Genomic DNA, 20,435 nt, shown 5'->3' on the forward strand with positions numbered 1-20,435 from the left:
TCAGGCTCAGGCTCAGCTCAGGCTCAGGCTCAGGCTCAGGCTCAGGCTCAGGCTCAGGCTCAGGCTCAGGCTCAGGCTCAGGCTCAGGCTCAGGCTCAGGCTCAGGCTCAGGCTCAGGCTCAGGCTCAGGCTCAGGCTCAGGCTCAGGCTCAGGCTCAGGCTCAGGCTCAGGCTCAGGCTCAGGCTCAGGCTCAGGCTCAGGCTCAGGCTCAGGCTCAGGCTCAGGCTCAGGCTCAGGCTCAGGCTCAGGCTCAGGCTCAGGCTCAGGCTCAGGCTCAGGGCTCAGGCTCAGGCTCAGGCTCAGGCTCAGGCTCAGGCTCAGGCTCAGGCTCAGGCTCAGGCTCAGGCTCAGGCTCAGGCTCAGGCTCAGGCTCAGGCTCAGGCTCAGGCTCAGGCTCAGGCTCAGGCTCAGGCTCAGGCTCAGGCTCAGGCTCAGGCTCAGGCTCAGGCTCAGGCTCAGGCTCAGGCTCAGGCTCAGGCTCAGGCTCAGGCTCAGGCTCAGGCTCAGGCTCAGGCTCAGGCTCAGGCTCAGGCTCAGGCTCAGGCTCAGGCTCAGGCTCAGGCTCAGGCTCAGGCTCAGGCTCAGGCTCAGGCTCAGGCTCAGGCTCAGGCTCAGGCTCAGGCTCAGGCTCAGGCTCAGGCTCAGGCTCAGGCTCAGGCTCAGGCTCAGGCTCAGGCTCAGGCTCAGGCTCAGGCTCAGGCTCAGGCTCAGGCTCAGGCTCAGGCTCAGGCTCAGGCTCAGGCTCAGGCTCAGGCTCAGGCTCAGGCTCAGGCTCAGGCTCAGGCTCAGGCTCAGGCTCAGGCTCAGGCTCAGGCTCAGGCTCAGGCTCAGGCTCAGGCTCAGGCTCAGGCTCAGGCTCAGGCTCAGGCTCAGGCTCAGGCTCAGGCTCAGGCTCAGGCTCAGGCTCAGGCTCAGGCTCAGGCTCAGGCTCAGGCTCAGGCTCAGGCTCAGGCTCAGGCTCAGGCTCAGGCTCAGGCTCAGGCTCAGGCTCAGGCTCAGGCTCAGGCTCAGGCTCAGGCTCAGGCTCAGGCTCAGGCTCAGGCTCAGGCTCAGGCTCAGGCTCAGGCTCAGGCTCAGGCTCAGGCTCAGGCTCAGGCTCAGGCTCAGGCTCAGGCTCAGGCTCAGGCTCAGGCTCAGGCTCAGGCTCAGGCTCAGGCTCAGGCTCAGGCTCAGGCTCAGGCTCAGGCTCAGGCTCAGGCTCAGGCTCAGGCTCAGGCTCAGGCTCAGGCTCAGGCTCAGGCTCAGGCTCAGGCTCAGGCTCAGGCTCAGGCTCAGGCTCAGGCTCAGGCTCAGGCTCAGGCTCAGGCTCAGGCTCAGGCTCAGGCTCAGGCTCAGGCTCAGGCTCAGGCTCAGGCTCAGGCTCAGGCTCAGGCTCAGGCTCAGGCTCAGGCTCAGGCTCAGGCTCAGGCTCAGGCTCAGGCTCAGGCTCAGGCTCAGGCTCAGGCTCAGGCTCAGGCTCAGGCTCAGGCTCAGGCTCAGGCTCAGGCTCAGGCTCAGGCTCAGGCTCAGGCTCAGGCTCAGGCTCAGGCTCAGGCTCAGGCTCAGGCTCAGGCTCAGGCTCAGGCTCAGGCTCAGGCTCAGGCTCAGGCTCAGGCTCAGGCTCAGGCTCAGGCTCAGGCTCAGGCTCAGGCTCAGGCTCAGGCTCAGGCTCAGGCTCAGGCTCAGGCTCAGGCTCAGGCTGTGCTGTCTTGTGCTGTGCTGTGCTGTGCTCTCCTGTGATATCCTGTGAATTTTTCCCAAACTTTTTTATCACGAATTGATCTTTGAATTTATTGATTCAATAGACTTCAAAATGAGTATTGGACATTGATTAACAGATCCTGTAATAAAAAAAATGGTTTTAACAAGTGAAATAAATATTATAGCAACTTCAAGTGCTGAGCTGTTCTCTGCTGTGCTCTACCGTGCTCTGGCGTGCACTGGCGTGCTCTGGCGTGCTCTGGCGTGCACTGGCGTGCTCTGGCGTGCACTGGCGTGCTCTGGCGTGCACTGGCGTGCTCTGGCGTGCACTGGCGTGCATTGACTTGCTCTGGCGTGCACTGGCGTGCTCTGGTGTGAATTGGCGGTCTCTGGCGTGCACTGGCGGTCTCTGGCGTGCACTGGCTTGCTCTTGCGTGCACTGGCGTGCTCTTGGGTGAATTGGCGTGCTCTGGCGTGCACTTGCGTGCACTTGCGTGCACTTGCGTGCACTGGCGTGCTCTGGCGTGCACTGGCATGCTCTGGAGTGCACTGCGTGCTCTGGCGTGCTCTGGCGTGCACTGGCGTGCTCTGGTGTGAATTGGAGTGCTCTGGCGTGCACTGGCGTGCTCTGGCGTGCTCTGGTTTGAATTGGCGTACTCTGGCGTGCACTGGCGTGCTCTGCCATGCACTGGCGTGCTTTTGCGTGCACTGGCGTGCTCTGGTGTGAATTGACGTGCTCTGGCGTGCACTGGCTTGCTCTGGCGTGCATTGACGTGCTCTGGCGTGCACTGGCGTGCTCTGGCATGCACTTGCGTGCTCTGAAGTGCACTGGCGTGCTCTGGCGTGCATTGACGTGCTCTGGCGTGCACTGGCGTGCTCTGGCGTGCACTGGCGTGCTCTGGCGTGCACTGGCGTGCTCTGGCGTGCACTGGCGTGCATTGACTTGCTCTGGCGTGCACTGGCGTGCTCTGGTGTGAATTGGCGGTCTCTGGCGTGCACTGGCGGTCTCTGGCGTGCACTGGCTTGCTCTTGCGTGCACTGGCGTGCTCTTGGGTGAATTGGCGTGCTCTGGCGTGCACTTGCGTGCACTTGCGTGCACTTGCGTGCACTGGCGTGCTCTGGCATGCACTGGCATGCTCTGGAGTGCACTGCGTGCTCTGGCGTGCTCTGGCGTGCACTGGCGTGCTCTGGTGTGAATTGGAGTGCTCTGGCGTGCACTGGCGTGCTCTGGCGTGCTCTGGTTTGAATTGGCGTACTCTGGCGTGCACTGGCGTGCTCTGCCATGCACTGGCGTGCTTTTGCGTGCACTGGCGTGCTCTGGTGTGAATTGACGTGCTCTGGCGTGCACTGGCTTGCTCTGGCGTGCATTGACGTGCTCTGGCGTGCACTGGCGTGCTCTGGCATGCAATGGCGTGCTCTGAAGTGCACTGGCGTGCTCTGAAGTGCACTGGCGTGCACTGGCGTGCTCTGGCGTGCTCTGGCGTGCTCTGGTGTGCACTGGCGTGCTCTGGCGTGCACTGGCGTGCTCTGGCGTTCACTGGCGTGCTCTGGCGTGCTCTGCTATGCAGAACTCAACTGCTTGACAATAGAAATCCACTACCCGACAATAGAACTCAAATAACTTGAATAATTTTTAAAAATTCAAGTGCTGTGATGTGCGTTTTTCTAAAACTTTTTGTTCATGATTTGCTCCATAAATTTATTGATTCAATAGACTTGAAATGGTGTATTGGACATTGATTTACACATCCTGTAATTAAAAAATGGTTTTAACAAGTGAAAAAAATATTATAGCAACTTCAAGTGCTGAGCTGTTCTCAGCTGTGCTCTTCCGTGCTCTGGCGTGCACTGGCGTGCTCTGGCGTGCTCTGGCGTGCATTGACGTGCTCTGGCGTGCACTGGCGTGCTCTGGCGTGCACTGGCGTGCTCTCGCGTGCACTGGCGTCCTCTGGCGTGCATTGACGTGCTTTGGCGTGCACTGGCGTGCTCTGGTGTGAATTGGCGTGCTCTGGCGTGCACTGGCGTGCTCTGGCGTAAACTGGCTTGCTCTGGCGTGCACTGGCGTGCTCTTGGGTAAATTGGCGTGCTCTGGCGTGCACTGGCGTGCTCATGCGTGCATTGAAACACTCTGGCGTGCTCTGGCGTGCACTGGCGTGCTCTGGCGTGCACTGGCGTACTCTGGGGTGAATTGGCGTGCTCTGGCGTGCACTGGCGTGCACTGGCGTGCTCTGGCGTGCACTGGCATGCTCTGGAGTGCACTGCGTGCTCAGGCGTGCACTGGCGTGCTCTGGCGTGCTCTGCTATGCAGAACTCAAGTGCTTGACAATAGAAATCCACTACCCGACAATAGAACTCAAATAACTTGAATAATTTTTAAAAATTCAAGTGCTGTGATGTGCGTTTTTCTAAAACTTTTTGTTCATAATTTGCTCTATAAATTTATTGATTCAATAGACTTGAAATGGTGTATTGGACATTGATTTACACATCCTGTAATTAAAAAATGGTTTTAACAAGTGAAAAAAATATTATAGCAACTTCAAGTGCTGAGCTGTTCTCTGCTGTGCACTACCGTGCTCTGGCGTGCACTGGCGTGCTCTGGCGTACTCTTGCGTGCATTGACGTGCTCTGGCGTAAACTGGCGTGCTCTGGCGTGCATTGACGTGCTCTGGCGTGCACTGGCGTGCTCTGGTGTGAATTGGCGTGCTCTGGTGTGAATTGGCGTGCTCTGGCGTGTACTGGCGTGCACTGGAGTGCTCTGGCGTGCACTGGCTTGCTCTGGCTTGCTCTGAAGTTCTCTGGCTTGAATTGGCGTACTCTGGCGTGCACTGGCGTGCTCTGGCGTGCAGTGGCGTGCTCTGGCGTGCATTGACGTGCTCTGGCGTGCATTGACGTGCTCTTGCGTGCACTGGCGTTCTTTTGCGTGCACTGTCGTGCTCTGGCGTGCATTGACGTGCTCTGGCGTGCACTGGCTTGCTCTGGCGTTTATTGACGTGCTCTGGCGTGCACTGGCGTGCTCTTGCGTGCACTGGAGTGCTCTGGCGTTCACTGGCGTGCTCTGGCGTGCACTGGCGTGTGCTCTGGCGTGCTCTGGCGTGCACTGGCGTGCACTGGCGTGCACTGGCGTGCACTGGCGTGCACTGGCGTGCACTGGCGTGCACTGGCGTGCACTGGCGTGCACTGGCGTGCACTGGCGTGCTCTGGCGTGCTCTTCTATGCAGAACTCAAGTGCTTGACAATAGAAATCCACTACCCGACAATAGAACTCAAATAACTTGAATAATTTTTAAAAATTCAAGTGCTGTGATGTGCGTTTTTCCAAAAACTTTTTGTTCATGATTTGCTCTATAAATTTATTGATTCAATAGACTTGAAATGGTGTATTGGACATTAATTTACACATCCTGTAATTAAAAAATGGTTTTAACAAGTGAAAAAATATTATAGCAACTTCAAGTGCTGAGCTGTTCTCTGCTGTGCTCTACCGTGCTCTGGCGTGCACTGGCGTGCTCTGGCGTGCTCTGGCGTGCATTGACGTGCTCTGGCGTGCACTGGCGTGCTCTGGCGTGCACTGGCGTGCTCTGGCGTGCTCTGGCGTGCTCTGCTATGCAGAACTAAAGTGCTTGACAATAGAAATCCACTCCCCGACAATAGAACTCAAATAACTTGAATAATTTTTAAAAATTCAAGTGCTGTGATGTGCGTTTTTCTAAAACTTTTTGTTCATGATTTGCTCTATAAATTTATTGATTCAATAGACTTGAAATGGTGTATTGGACATTGATTTACACATCCTGTAATTAAAAAATGGTTTTAACAAGTGAAGAAATATTATAGCAACTTCAAGTGCTGAGCTGTTCTCTGCTGTGCTCTACCGTGCTCTGGCGTGCACTGGCGTGCTCTGGCTTGCTCTGGCGTGCATTGACGTGCTCTGGCGTGCACTGGCGTGCTCTTGCGTGCACTGGAGTGCTCTGGCGTTCACTGGCGTGCTCTTGCGTGCACTGGCGTGTGCTCTGGCGTGCACTGGCGTGCACTGGCGTGCACTGGCGTGCACTGGCGTGCACTGGCGTGCACTGGCGTGCACTGGCGTGCACTGGCGTGCACTGGCGTGCACTGGCGTGCACTGGCGTGCACTGGCGTGCTCTGGCGTGCTCTTCTATGCAGAACTCAAGTGCTTGACAATAGAAATCCACTACCTGACAATAGAACTCAAATAACTTGAATAATTTTTAAAAATTCAAGTGCTGTGATGTGCGTTTTTCCAAAAACTTTTTGTTCATGATTTGCTCTATAAATTTATTGATTCAATAGACTTGAAATGGTGTATTGGACATTAATTTACACATCCTGTAATTAAAAAATGGTTTTAACAAGTGAAAAAATATTATAGCAACTTCAAGTGCTGAGCTGTTCTCTGCTGTGCTCTACCGTGCTCTGGCGTGCACTGGCGTGCTCTGGCGTGCTCTGGCGTGCATTGACGTGCTCTGGCGTGCACTGGCGTGCTCTGGCGTGCACTGTCGTGCTCTGGTGTGCACTGGCGTGCTCTGGCGTGCATTGAAGTGCTCTGGCGTGCACTGGCGTGCTCTGGTGTGAATTGGCGTGCTCTGGTGTGAATTGGCGTGCTCTGGAGTGCACTGGCGTGCTCTGGCGTGCATTGACGTGCTCTGGCGTGCACTGGCGTGCTCTGGCGTGAACTGGCGTGCTCTGGCGTGAACTGGCGTGCTCTGGTGTGAATTGGAGAGCTCTGGCGTGCACTGGCGTGCTCTGGCGTGCACTGGCGTGCTCTTGTTTGAATTGGCGTACACTGGCGTGCACTGGCGTGCACTGGCGTGCACTGGCGTGCATTGGCGTGCTCTGGCGTGCATTGACGTGCTCTGGCGTGCACTGGCGTGCTCTGGCGTGCACTGGCGTGCTCTGGCGTGCACTGGCGTGCTCTGGCGTGCACTGGCGTGCTCTGGCGTGCACTGGCGTGCTCTGGCGTGCACTGGCGTGCTCTGGCGTGCACTGGCGTGCTCTGGCGTGCACTGGCGTGCTCTGGCGTGCACTGGCGTGCTCTGGCGTGCACTGGCGTGCTCTGGCGTGCACTGGCGTGCTCTGGCGTGCACTGGCGTGCTCTGGCGTGCTCTGGTTTGAATTGGCGTACTCTGGCGTGCACTGGCGTGCTCTGACGTGCACTGGCGTGCTCTGGTGTGAATTGGCGTGCTCAAGCGTGCACTGGCGTGCTCTGGCGTGCATTGACGTGCTCTGGCGTGCTCTGGCGTGCATTGAAGTGCTCTGGCGTGCACTGGCGTGCTTTGGTGTGAATTGGCGTGCTATGGCGTGCACTGGCGTGCTCTGGTGTGAATTGGCGTGCTCTGGTGTGAATTGGCGTGCTCTGGCGTGCACTGGCGTGCTCTGGGGTGAATTGGCGTGCACTGGCGTGCTCTGGCGTGCACTGGCGTGCTATGGCGTGCTCTGGTTTGAATTGGCGTACTCTGGCGTGCACTGGCGTGCTCTGGCGTGCACTGGCGTGCTTTGGCGTGCACTGGCGTGCTCTGGTGTAAATTGGCGTGCTCTGGCGTGCACTGGCGTGCTCTGGTGTGCACTTGCGTGCACTTGCGTGCTCTGGCGTGCTCTGGCGTGCTCTGGCGTGCATTGACGTGCTCTGGCGTGCACTGACGTGCTCTGACGTGCATTGACGTGCTCTGGCGTGCACTGGCGTTCTTTTGCGTGCACTGTCGTGCTCTGGCGTGCATTGACGTGCTCTGGCGTGCACTGGCTTGCTCTGGCGTGTATTGACGTGCTTTGGCGTGCACTGGCGTGCTCTGGCGTGCACTGGCGTGCTCTGGCGTGCACTGGCGTGCTCTGGCGTGCTTTGGCGTGCATTGACGTGCTCTGGCGTGCTCTGGCGTGTACTGGCGTGCTCTGGCGTGCACTGGCGTGCTCTGGCGTGCACTGGCGTGCTCTGGCGTGCACTAACGTGCTCTGGCGTGCACTGGCGTGCTCTGGCGTGCACTGGCGTGCTCTGGCGTGCTCTGGCGTGCACTGGCGTGCACTGGCGTGCTCTGGCGTGCACTGGCGTGCTCTGGCGTGCTCTGGCGTGCACTGGCGTGCTCTGGCGTGCACTGGCGTGCTCTGGCGTGCATTGAAGTGCTCTGGCGTGCACTGGCGTGCTCTGGTGTGAATTGGCGTGCCCTGGTGTGAATTGGCGTGCTCTGGTGTGCACTGGCTTGCTCTGGTGTGAATTGGCGTGCTCTGGCGTGCACTGGCGTGCTCTGGCGTGAATTGGCGTGCTCTGGCGTGCACTGGCGTACTCTGGCGTGCACTGGCGTTCTCTGGCCTGCAGAGGCGTGCTTTGGCGTGCAATGGCGTGCTCTGGCGTGCTCTGGCGTGCTCTGGCTTGCTCTGGCGTGCATTGACGTGCTCTTACGTGCACTGGCGTGCTATGGTGTGAATTGGCGTGCTCTGGCGTGCACTGGCGTCCTCTGGCGTGCACTGGCGTGCTCTGGCAAGCACTGGCGTGCTCTGGCGTGCACTGGCGTGCTCTGGCGTGCACAGGCGTGCACTGGCGTGCACAGGCGTGCACTGGCGTGCAAGGCGTGCACTGGCGTGCACTGGCGTGCTCTGGCGTGCACTTGCGTGCTCTGGCGTGCACTGGCGTGCTCTGGCGTCCATTGACGTGCTCTGGCGTGCACTGGCGTGCTCTGTTGTGAATTGGCGTGCTCTGGCGTGCACTGGCGTGCACTGGCGTGCTGTGGTGTGAATTTTCGTGCTCTGGCGTGCACTGGCTTGCTCTGGTGTGAATTGGCGTGCTCTGGCGTGTACTGGCTTGCTCTGGCGTGCACTGGCGTGCTCTGGCGTGCACTGGCGTGCTTTGGCGTGCACTGGCGTGCTTTGGCGTGCACTGGCGTGCTTTGGCGTGCACTGGCGTGCTCTGGTGTAAATTGGCGTGCTCTGGCGTGCACTGGCGTGCACTGGCGTGCTGTGGTGTGAATTTTCGTGCTCTGGCGTGCACTGGCTTGCTCTGGTGTGAATTGGCGTGCTCTGGCGTGCACTGGCGTGCTCTGGCGTGCACTGGCGTGCTCTGGCGTGCACTGGCGTGCTCTGGCGTGCACTGGCGTGCTCTGGCGTGCACTGGCGTGCACTGGCGAGCTCTGGCGTGCTCTGGCGTGCTCTGGCGTGCTCTGCTATGCAGAACTCAAGTGCTTGACAATAAAAATCCACTACCCGACAATAGAACTCAAATAACTTGAATAATTTTTTAAATTCAAGTGCTGTGATGTGCGTTTTTTTTTTAACTTTTTGTTCATGATTTGCTCTATAAATTTATTGATTCAATAGACTTAAAATGGTGTATTGGACATTTATTTACACATCCTGTAATTAACAAATGGTTTTAACAAGTGAAAAAAATATTATAGCAACTTCAAGTGCTGAGCTGTTCTCTCCTGTGCTCTACCGTGCTCTGGCGTGCACTGGCGTGCACTGGCGTGCACTGGCGTGCACTGGCGTGCACTGGCGTGCACTGGCGTGCACTGGCGTGCACTGGCGTGCACTGGCGTGCACTGGCGTGCACTGGCGTGCACTGGCGTGCACTGGCGTGCACTGGCGTGCACTGGCGTGCACTGGCGTGCACTGGCGTGCACTGGCGTGCACTGGCGTGCACTGGCGTGCACTGGCGTGCACTGGCGTGCACTGGCGTGCACTGGCGTGCACTGGCGTGCACTGGCGTGCACTGGCGTGCACTGGCGTGCACTGGCGTGCACTGGCGTGCACTGGCGTGCACTGGCGTGCACTGGCGTGCACTGGCGTGCACTGGCGTGCTCTGGCGTGCATTGACGTGCTCTGGTGTTAATTGGCGTGCTCTGGCGTGCACTGGCGTACTCTGGCGTGCACTGGCGTGCTCTGGCGTGCACTGGCGTGCTCTGGCGTGCACTGGCGTGCTCTGGCGTGCACTGGCGTGCTCTGGCGTGCACTGGCGTGCTCTGGCGTGCACTGGCGTGCTCTGGCGTGCACTGGCGTGCTCTGGCGTGCACTGGCGTGCTCTGGCGTGCTCTGGCATGCACTGGCGTAATCTGGCGTGCACTGGCGTGCTCTGGCGTGCACTGGCGTGCACTGGCGTGCACTGGCGTGCATTGACGTGCTCTGGCGTGCACTGGCGTGCTCTGGCGAGCTCTAGCGTGCACTGGCGTACTCTGGCGTGCAATGGCGTGCTCTGGCGTGCACTGGCGTGCTCTGGCGTGCACTGGCGTGCTCTGGCGTGCACTGGCGTCATCTGGCGTGCACTGGCGTGCTCTGGCGTGCACTGGCGTGCTCTGGCGTGCATTGACGTGCTCTGGCGTGCACTGGCGAGCTTTAGCGTGCACTGGCGTGCTCTGGCGTTCACTGGCGTGCTCTTGTGTGAATTGGCGTGCTCTGGCGTGCTCTGGCGTGCACTGGCGTGCTCTGGCGTGCACTGGCGTGCACTGGCTTGCTCTGGCGTGCACTGGCGTGCTCTGGCGTGCACTGGCGTGCTCTGGCGTGCACTGGCGTGCACTGGCGTGCACTGGCGTGCTCTGGCGTGCACTGGCGTGCTTTGGCGTGCACTGGCGTGCTCTGGCGTTTACTGGCGTGCACTGGCATGCTCTGGTGTGAATTGGCGTGCTCTGGTGTGCACTGGCTTGCTCTGGTGTGAATTGGCGTGCTCTGGCGTGCACTGGCGTGCTCTGGCGTGAATTGGCGTGCTCTGGCGTGCACTGGCGTACTCTGGCGTGCACTGGCGTTCTCTGGCGTGCACTGGCGTGCTTTGGCGTGCAATGGCGTGCTCTGGCGTGCTCTGGCGTGCTCTTGCTTGCTCTGGCGTGCATTGACGTGCTCTTACGTGCACTGGCGTGCTCTGGTGTGAATTGGCGTGCTCTGGCGTGCACTGGCGTCCTCTGGCGTGCACTGGCGTGCTCTGGCGTGCACTGGCGTGCACTGGCGTGCTCTGGCGTGCACTGGCGTGCTCTGGCGTGCACTTGCGTGCTCTGGCGTGCACTGGCGTGCTCTGGCGTGCACTGGCGTACTTTGGCGTGCACTGGCGTGCTCTGGTGTAAATTGGCGTGCTCTGGCGTGCACTGGCGTGCATTGGCGTGCTCTGGTGTGAATTGGCGTGCTCTGGCGTGTACTGGCTTGCTCTGGTGTGAATTGGCGTGCACTTGCGAGCTCTGGCGTGCTCTGGCGTGCTCTGGCGTGCTCTGCTATGCAGAACTCAAGTGCTTGACAATAGAAATCCACTACCCGACAATAGAACTCAAATAACTTGAATATTTTTTAAAAATTCAAGTGCTGTGATGTGCGTTTTTTTTAAACTTTTCGTTCATGATTTGCTCTATAAATTTATTGATTCAATAGACTTGAAATGGTGTATTGGACATTGATTTACACATCCTGTAATTAAAAAATGGTTTTAACAAGTGAAAAAATATTATAGCAACTTCAAGTGATGAGCTGTTCTCTGCTGTGCTCTAACGTGCTCTGGCGTGCACTGGCGTGCTCTGGCGTGCTCTGGCGTGCATTGACGTGCTCTGGCGTGCACTGACGTGCTCTTAAGTGCATTGACGTGCTCTGGCGTGCACTGGCGTGCTTTTGCATGCACTGGCGTGCTCTGGCGTCCATTGACGTGCTCTGGCGTGCACTGGCGTGCTCTGTTGTGAATTGGCGTGCTCTGGCGTGCACTGGCGTGCACTGGCGTGCTGTGGTGTGAATTTTCGTGCTCTGGCGTGCACTGGCTTGCTCTGGTGTGAATTGGCGTGCTCTGGCTCTACTGGCTTGCTCTGGCGTGCACTGGCGTGCTCTGGCGTGCACTGGCGTGCTTTGGCGTGCACTGGCGTGCTCTGGTGTAAATTGGCGTGCTCTGGCGTGCACTGGCTTGCTCTGGTGTGAATTGGCGTGCTCTGGCGTGCACTGGCGTGCTCTGGCGTGCACTGGCGTGCTCTGGCGTGCACTGGCGTGCTCTGGCGTGCACTGGCGTGCTCTGGCGTGCACTGGCGTGCTCTGGCGTGCACTGGCGTGCTCTGGCGTGCTCTGGCGTGCTCTGCTATGCAGAACTCAAGTGCTTGACAATAAAAATCCACTACCCGACAATAGAACTCAAATAACTTGAATAATTTTTTAAATTCAAGTGCTTTGATGTGCGTTTTTCTAAAACTTTGTGTTCATGATTTGCTCTATAAATTTATTGATTCAATAGACTTAAAATGGTGTATTGGACATTTATTTACACATCCTGTAATTAACAAATGGTTTTAACGAGTGAAAAAAATATTATAGCAACTTCAAGTGCTGAGCTGTTCTCTCCTGTGCTCTACCGTGCTCTGGCGTGCACTGGCGTGCACTGGCGTGCACTGGCGTGCACTGGCGTGCACTGGCGTGCACTGGCGTGCACTGGCGTGCACTGGCGTGCACTGGCGTGCACTGGCGTGCACTGGCGTGCACTGGCGTGCACTGGCGTGCACTGGCGTGCACTGGCGTGCACTGGCGTGCACTGGCGTGCACTGGCGTGCACTGGCGTGCACTGGCGTGCACTGGCGTGCACTGGCGTGCTCTGGCGTGCTCTGGCGTGCTCTGGCTTGCTCTGGCGTGCATTGACGTGCTCTGACGTGCACTGGCGTGCTCTGGTGTGCATTGGCGTGCTCTGGCGTGCACTGGCGTACTCTGGCGTGCACTGGCGTGCTCTGGCGTGCACTGGCGTGCTCTGGCGTGCACTGGCGTGCTCTGGCGTGCACTGGCGTGCTCTGGCGTGCTCTGGCGTGCACTGGCGTAATCTGGCGTGCACTGGCGTGCTCTGGCGTGCACTGGCGTGCACTGGCGTGCAATGACGTGCTCTGGCGTGCACTGGCGTGCACTGGCGAGCTCTAGCGTGCACTGGCGTGCTCTTGTGTGAATTGGCGTGCTCTGGCGTGCTCTGGCGTGCACTGGCGTGCTCTGGCGTGCACTGGCGTGCTCTGGCGTGCACTGGCGTGCTCTGGCGTGCACTGGCGTGCTCTGGCGTGCACTGGCGTGCTCTGGCGTGCACTGGCGTGCTGTGGCGTGCACTGGCGTGCTTTGGCGTGCACTGGCGTGCTCTGGCGTTTACTGGCGTGCACTGGCATGCTCTGGTGTGAATTGGCGTGCTCTGGTGTGCACTGGCTTGCTCTGGTGTGAATTGGCGTGCTCTGGCGTGCACTGGCGTGCTCTGGCGTGAATTGGCGTGCTCTGGCGTGCACTGGCGTACTCTGGCGTGCACTGGCGTTCTCTGGCGTGCACTGGCGTGCACTGGCGTGCTCTGTTGTGAATTGGCGTGCTCTGGCGTGCACTGGCGTGCACTGGCGTGCTGTGGTGTGAATTTTCGTGCTCTGGCGTGCACTGGCTTGCTCTGGTGTGAATTGGCGTGCTCTGGCGTGTACTGGCTTGCTCTGGCGTGCACTGGCGTGCTCTGGCGTGCACTGGCGTGCTTTGGCGTGCACTGGCGTGCTTTGGCGTGCACTGGCGTGCTCTGGTGTAAATTGGCGTGCTCTGGCGTGCACTGGCGTGCACTGGCGTGCTGTGGTGTGAATTTTCGTGCTCTGGCGTGCACTGGCTTGCTCTGGTGTGAATTGGCGTGCTCTGGCGTGCACTGGCGTGCTCTGGCGTGCACTGGCGTGCTCTGGCGTGCACTGGCGTGCTCTGGCGTGCACTGGCGTGCTCTGGCGTGCACTGGCGTGCACTGGCGAGCTCTGGCGTGCTCTGGCGTGCTCTGGCGTGCTCTGCTATGCAGAACTCAAGTGCTTGACAATAAAAATCCACTACCCGACAATAGAACTCAAATAACTTGAATAATTTTTTAAATTCAAGTGCTGTGATGTGCGTTTTTTTTTTAACTTTTTGTTCATGATTTGCTCTATAAATTTATTGATTCAATAGACTTAAAATGGTGTATTGGACATTTATTTACACATCCTGTAATTAACAAATGGTTTTAACAAGTGAAAAAAATATTATAGCAACTTCAAGTGCTGAGCTGTTCTCTCCTGTGCTCTACCGTGCTCTGGCGTGCACTGGCGTGCACTGGCGTGCACTGGCGTGCACTGGCGTGCACTGGCGTGCACTGGCGTGCACTGGCGTGCACTGGCGTGCACTGGCGTGCTCTGGCGTGCTCTGGCTTGCTCTGGCGTGCATTGACGTGCTCTGACGTGCACTGGCGTGCTCTGGTGTTAATTGGCGTGCTCTGGCGTGCACTGGCGTACTCTGGCGTGCACTGGCGTGCTCTGGCGTGCACTGGCGTGCTCTGGCGTGCACTGGCGTGCTCTGGCGTGCACTGGCGTGCTCTGGCGTGCACTGGCGTGCTCTGGCGTGCACTGGCGTGCTCTGGCGTGCACTGGCGTGCTCTGGCGTGCTCTGGCGTGCACTGGCGTAATCTGGCGTGCACTGGCGTGCTCTGGCGTGCACTGGCGTGCACTGGCGTGCACTGGCGTGCATTGACGTGCTCTGGCGTGCACTGGCGTGCTCTGGCGAGCTCTAGCGTGCACTGGCGTACTCTGGCGTGCAATGGCGTGCTCTGGCGTGCACTGGCGTGCTCTGGCGTGCACTGGCGTGCTCTGGCGTGCACTGGCGTCATCTGGCGTGCACTGGCGTGCTCTGGCGTGCACTGGCGTGCTCTGGCGTGCTCTGGCGTGCATTGACGTGCTCTGGCGTGCACTGGCGTTCTTTTGCGTGCACTGTCGTGCTCTGGCGTGCATTGACGTGCTCTGGCGTGCACTTGCTTGCTCTGGCGTGCACTGGCGTGCACTGGCGTGCTCTGGCGTGCACTGGCGTGCTCTGGCGTGCTCTGGCGTGCTCTGGCGTGCACTGGCGTGCTCTGGCGTGCACTGGCGTGCTCTGGCGTGCACTGGCGTGCTCTGGCGTGCACTGGCGTGCTCTGACGTGCACTGGCGTGCTCTGGCGTGCATTGAAGTGCTCTGGCGTGCACTGGCGTGCTCTGGTGTGAATTGGCGTGCCCTGGTGTGAATTGGCGTTCTCTGGCGTGCACTGGCGTGCACTGGCGTGCACTGGCGTGCACTGGCGTGCACTGGCGTGCACTGGCGTGCACTGGCGTGCACTGGCGTGCACTGGCGTGCACTGGCGTGCACTGGCGTGCACTGGCGTGCACTGGCGTGCACTGGCGTGCACTGGCGTGCACTGGCGTGCACTGGCGTGCTATGGCGTGCTCTGGCGTGCTCTGGCGTGCTCTGGCGTGCATTGACGTGCTCTGGCGTGCACTGGCGTTCTTTTGCGTGCACTTTTGTGCTCTGGCGTGCATTGACGTGCTCTGGCGTGCACTGGCTTGCTCTGGCGTGCATTGACGTGCTCTGGCGTGCACTGGCGTGCACTGTTGTGCTCTGGCGTGCTCTTCTATGCAGAACTCAAGTGCTTGACAATAGAAATCCACTACCCGACAATAGAACTCAAATAACTTGAATAATTTTTAAAAATTCTAGTGCTGTGATGTGCGTTTTTCTTAAACTTTTTGCTCATGATTTGCTCTATAAATTTATTGATTCAATAGACTTGAAATGGTGTATTGGACATTGATTTACACATCCTGTAATTAAAAATTGGTTTTAACAAGTGAAAAAATATTATAGCAACTTCAAGTGCTGAGCTGTTCTCTGCTGTGATCTACCGTGCTCTGGCGTGCTCTGGCGTGCTCTGGCGTGCTCTGGCGTGCATTGACGTGCTCTGGCGTGCACTGGCGTGCTCTGGCGTGCACTGGCGTTCTCTGGCGTGCACTGGCGTGCTCTGGCGTGCACTGGCGTGCTCTGGCGTGCATTGACGTGCTCTGGTGTGAATTGGCGTGCTCTGGCGTGCATTGGCGTGCTCTGGCGTGCACTGGCATGCTCTGGCGTGCATTGACGTACTCGTGCGTGCACTGGCGTGCTCTGGCGTGCTCTGGCGTGCTCTGGCGTGCACTGGCGTGCTATGGCGTGCACTGGAGGTCTTTTGCGTGCACTCTCGTGCACTCTCGTGCTCTGGCGTGCACTGGCGTGCACTGGCGTGCACTGGCGTGCACTGGCGTGCACTGGCGTGCACTGGCGTGCACTGGCGTGCACTGGCGTGCACTGGCGTGCTCTGGCGTGCATTGACGTGCTTTGGCGTGCACTGTCGTGCATTGAAGTGCTCTGGCGTGCACTGGCGTGCTCTGGTGTGAATTGGCGTGCTCTGGTGTGAATTGGCGTGCTCTGGCGTGCATTGACGTGCTCTGGCGTGCACTGGCGTGCTCTGGCGTGAACTGGCGTGCTCTGGCGTGCACTGGCTTGCTCTGGCGTGCACTGGCGTGCTCTGGCGTGCACTGGCGTGCTCTGGTGTGAATTGGCGTGCCCTGGTGTGAATTGGCGTGCTCTGGAGTGCACTGGCGTGCTCTGGCGTGCATTGACGTGCTCTGGCGTGCACTGGCGTGCTCTGGCGTGAACTGGCGTGCTCTGGCGTGCACTGGCGTGCTTTGGCGTGCACTGGCGTGCTCTGGCGTGCACTGGCGTGCTCTGGCGTGCACTGGCGTGCTCTGGCGTGCTCTGGTTTGAATTGGCGTACTCTGGCGTGCACTGGCGTGCTCTGGCGTGCACTGGCGTGCTCTGGCGTGCACTGGCGTACTCTGGCGTGCACTGGCGGTCTTTTGCGTGCACTGGCGTGCTCTGGCGTGCATTGACGTGCTCTGGCGTGCTCTGGCGTGCACTGGCGTGCATTGAAGTGCTCTGGCGTGCACTGGCGTGCTCTGGTGTGAATTGGCGTGCTCTGGTGTGAATTGGCGTGCTCTGGCGTGCATTGACGTGCTCTGGCGTGCACTGGCGTGCTCTGGCGTGAACTGGCGTGCTCTGGTGTGCTCTGGTTTGAATTGGCGTACTCTGGCGTGCACTGGCGTGCTCTGGCATGCACTGGCGTGCTTTTGCGTGCACTGGCGTGCTCTGGTGTGCACTGGCGTGCTCTGCTGTGCACTGGCGTGCTCTGGCGTGCATTGACGTGCTCTGGCGTGCATTGATGTGCTCTGGCGTGCACTGGCTTGCTCTGGTGTGTATTGACGTGCTCTGGCGTGCACTGGCGTGCTCTGGCGTGCACTGGCGTGCTCTGGCGTGCACTGGCGTGCTCTGGCGTGCTTTGGCGTGCATTGACGTGCTCTGGCGTGCTCTGGCGTGCACTGGCGTGCTCTGGCGTGCACTGGCGTGCTCTGGCGTGCACTGGCGTGCTCTGGCGTGCACTTGCGTGCTCTGGCGTGCACTTGCGTGCACTTGCGTGCTCTGGCGTGCACTGGCGTGCTCTGGCGTGCACTGGCGTGCTCTGGCGTGCACTGGCGTGCTCTGGCGTGCATTGAAGTGCTCTGGCGTGCACTGGCGTGCTCTGGTGTGCCCTGGTGTGAATTGGTGCGGGCCCTGGTGCGGGCCCGAATTGGCGTGCCCTGGTGTGAATTGGCGTGCTCTGGAGTGCAGTGGCGTGCTCTGGCGTGCATTGACGTGCTCTGGCGTGCACTGGCGTGCTCTGGCGTGCATTGGCGTGCTCTGGCGTGAACTGGCGTGCTCTGGCGTGCACTGGCGTGCTCTGGCGTGCACTGGCGTGCTCTGGCGTGCACTGGCGTGCTATGGCGTGCTCTGGCGTGCTCTGGCGTGCTCTGGCGTGCATTGACGTGCTCTGGCGTGCACTGGCGTTCTTTTGCGTGCACTGTCGTGCTCTGGCGTGCATTGACGTGCTCTGGCGTGCACTGGCTTGCTCTGGCGTGCACTGGCGTGCACTGGCGTGCTCTGGCGTGCACTGGCGTGCTCTGGCGTGCTCTGGCGTGCTCTGGCGTGCACTGGCGTGCTCTGGCGTGCACTTGCGTGCTCTGGCGTGCACTGGCGTGCTCTGGCGTGCACTGGCGTGCTCTGGCGTGCACTGGCGTGCTCTGACGTGCACTGGCGTGCTCTGGCGTGCATTGAAGTGCTCTGGCGTGCACTGGCGTGCTCTGGTGTGAATTGGCGTGCCCTGGTGTGAATTGGCGTGCACTGGCGTGCACTGGCGTGCACTGGCGTGCACTGGCGTGCACTGGCGTGCACTGGCGTGCACTGGCGTGCACTGGCGTGCACTGGCGTGCTATGGCGTGCTCTGGCGTGCTCTGGCGTGCTCTGGCGTGCATTGACGTGCTCTGGCGTGCACTGGCGTTCTTTTGCGTGCACTTTTGTGCTCTGGCGTGCATTGACGTGCTCTGGCGTGCACTGGCTTGCTCTGGCGTGCATTGACGTGCTCTGGCGTGCACTGGCGTGCACTGTTGTGCTCTGGCGTGCTCTTCTATGCAGAACTCAAGTGCTTGACAATAGAAATACACTACCCGACAATAGAACTCAAATAACTTGAATAATTTTTAAAAATTCTAGTGCTGTGATGTGCGTTTTTCTTAAACTTTTTGCTCATGATTTGCTCTATAAATTTATTGATTCAATAGACTTGAAATGGTGTATTGGACATTGATTTACACATCCTGTAATTAAAAATTGGTTTTAACAAGTGAAAAAATATTATAGCAACTTCAAGTGCTGAGCTGTTCTCTGCTGTGATCTACCGTGCTCTGGCGTGCTCTGGCGTGCTCTGGCGTGCTCTGGCGTGCATTGACGTGCTCTGGCGTGCACTGGCGTGCTCTGGCGTGCACTGGCGTTCTCTGGCGTGCACTGGCGTGCTCTGGCGTGCACTGGCGTGCTCTGGCGTGCATTGACGTGCTCTGGTGTGAATTGGCGTGCTCTGGCGTGCATTGGCGTGCTCTGGCGTGCACTGGCATGCTCTGGCGTGCATTGACGTACTCGTGCGTGCACTGGCGTGCTCTGGCGTGCTCTGGCGTGCTCTGGCGTGCACTGGCGTGCTATGGCGTGCACTGGAGGTCTTTTGCGTGCACTCTCGTGCACTCTCGTGCTCTGGCGTGCACTGGCGTGCACTGGCGTGCACTGGCGTGCACTGGCGTGCACTGGCGTGCACTGGCGTGCACTGGCGTGCACTGGCGTGCACTGGCGTGCACTGGCGTGCACTGGCGTGCACTGGCGTGCACTGGCGTGCACTGGCGTGCACTGGCGTGCACTGGCGTGCACTGGCGTGCACTGGCGTGCACTGGCGTGCACTGGCGTGCACTGGCGTGCTCTGGCGTGCATTGACGTGCTTTGGCGTGCACTGTCGTGCATTGAAGTGCTCTGGCGTGCACTGGCGTGCTCTGGTGTGAATTGGCGTGCTCTGGTGTGAATTGGCGTGCTCTGGCGTGCATTGACGTGCTCTGGCGTGCACTGGCGTGCTCTGGCGTGAACTGGCGTGCTCTGGCGTGCACTGGCTTGCTCTGGCGTGCACTGGCGTGCTCTGGCGTGCACTGGCGTGCTCTGGTGTGAATTGGCGTGCCCTGGTGTGAATTGGCGTGCTCTGGAGTGCACTGGCGTGCTCTGGCGTGCATTGACGTGCTCTGGCGTGCACTGGCGTGCTCTGGCGTGAACTGGCGTGCTTTGGCGTGCACTGGCGTGCTCTGGCGTGCACTGGCGTGCTCTGGCGTGCTCTGGCGTGCTCTGGCGTGCACTGGCGTGCTCTGGCGTGCTCTGGTTTGAATTGGCGTACTCTGGCGTGCACTGGCGTGCTCTGGCGTGCACTGGCGTGCTCTGGCGTGCACTGGCGTACTCTGGCGTGCACTGGCGGTCTTTTGCGTGCACTGGCGTGCTCTGGCGTGCATTGACGTGCTCTGGCGTGCTCTGGCGTGCACTGGCGTGCATTGAAGTGCTCTGGCGTGCACTGGCGTGCTCTGGTGTGAATTGGCGTGCTCTGGTGTGAATTGGCGTGCTCTGGCGTGCATTGACGTGCTCTGGCGTGCACTGGCGTGCTCTGGCGTGAACTGGCGTGCTCTGGCGTGCACTGGCGTGCTCTGGTGTGCTCTGGTTTGAATTGGCGTACTCTGGCGTGCACTGGCGTGCTCTGGCATGCACTGGCGTGCTTTTGCGTGCACTGGCGTGCTCTGGTGTGCACTGGCGTGCTCTGCTGTGCACTGGCGTGCTCTGGCGTGCATTGACGTGCTCTGGCGTGCATTGATGTGCTCTGGCGTGCACTGGCTTGCTCTGGTGTGTATTGACGTGCTCTGGCGTGCACTGGCGTGCTCTGGCGTGCACTTGCGTGCTCTGGCGTGCACTGGCGTGCTCTGGCGTGCTTTGGCGTGCATTGACGTGCTCTGGCGTGCTCTGGCGTGCACTGGCGTGCTCTGGCGTGCTCTGGCGTGCTCTGGCGTGCACTGGCGTGCTCTGGCGTGCACTTGCGTGCTCTGGCGTGCACTGGCGTGCTCTGGCGTGCACTGGCGTGCTCTGGCGTGCACTGGCGTGCTCTGGCGTGCACTGGCGTGCTCTGGCGTGCATTGAAGTGCTCTGGCGTGCACTGGCGTGCTCTGGTGTGCCCTGGTGTGAATTGGTGCGGGCCCTGGTGCGGGCCCGAATTGGCGTGCCCTGGTGTGAATTGGCGTGCTCTGGAGTGCAGTGGCGTGCTCTGGCGTGCATTGACGTGCTCTGGCGTGCACTGGCGTGCTCTGGCGTGAACTGGCGTGCTCTGGCGTGCACTGGCGTGCTCTGGCGTGCACTGGCGTGCTCTGGCGTGCACTGGCGTGCTCTGGCGTGCACTGGCGTGCTATGGCGTGCTCTGGCGTGCTCTGGCGTGCTCTGGCGTGCATTGACGTGCTCTGGCGTGCTCTGGCGTGCACTGGCGTGCACTGGCGTGCATTGAAGTGCTCTGGCGTGCACTGGCGTGCTCTGGTGTGAATTGGTGTGCTGTGGGGTGAATTGGCGTGCTCTGG

General features: G+C 59.7%; 1 protein-coding gene across 1 annotated transcript; it reads right to left on the reverse strand.

The window, feature by feature from the left end:
- Positions 1-440: 440 nt before the first annotated feature.
- LOC124320180 (vegetative cell wall protein gp1-like) lies at positions 441-1,526 on the reverse strand (the record flags this gene model as incomplete). The annotated part of the gene is made up of 1 exon (XM_046782858.1): positions 441-1,526. A coding segment is annotated over one exon (1,086 nt), but the record flags the coding sequence as incomplete, so codon positions are not given.
- Between the last annotated feature and the right edge of the window lie 18,909 nt (positions 1,527-20,435).

Source organism: Daphnia pulicaria, chromosome 1 (assembly GCF_021234035.1).
Source record: "Daphnia pulicaria isolate SC F1-1A chromosome 1, SC_F0-13Bv2, whole genome shotgun sequence".
NCBI classification, from domain to species: domain Eukaryota; kingdom Metazoa; phylum Arthropoda; class Branchiopoda; order Diplostraca; family Daphniidae; genus Daphnia; species Daphnia pulicaria.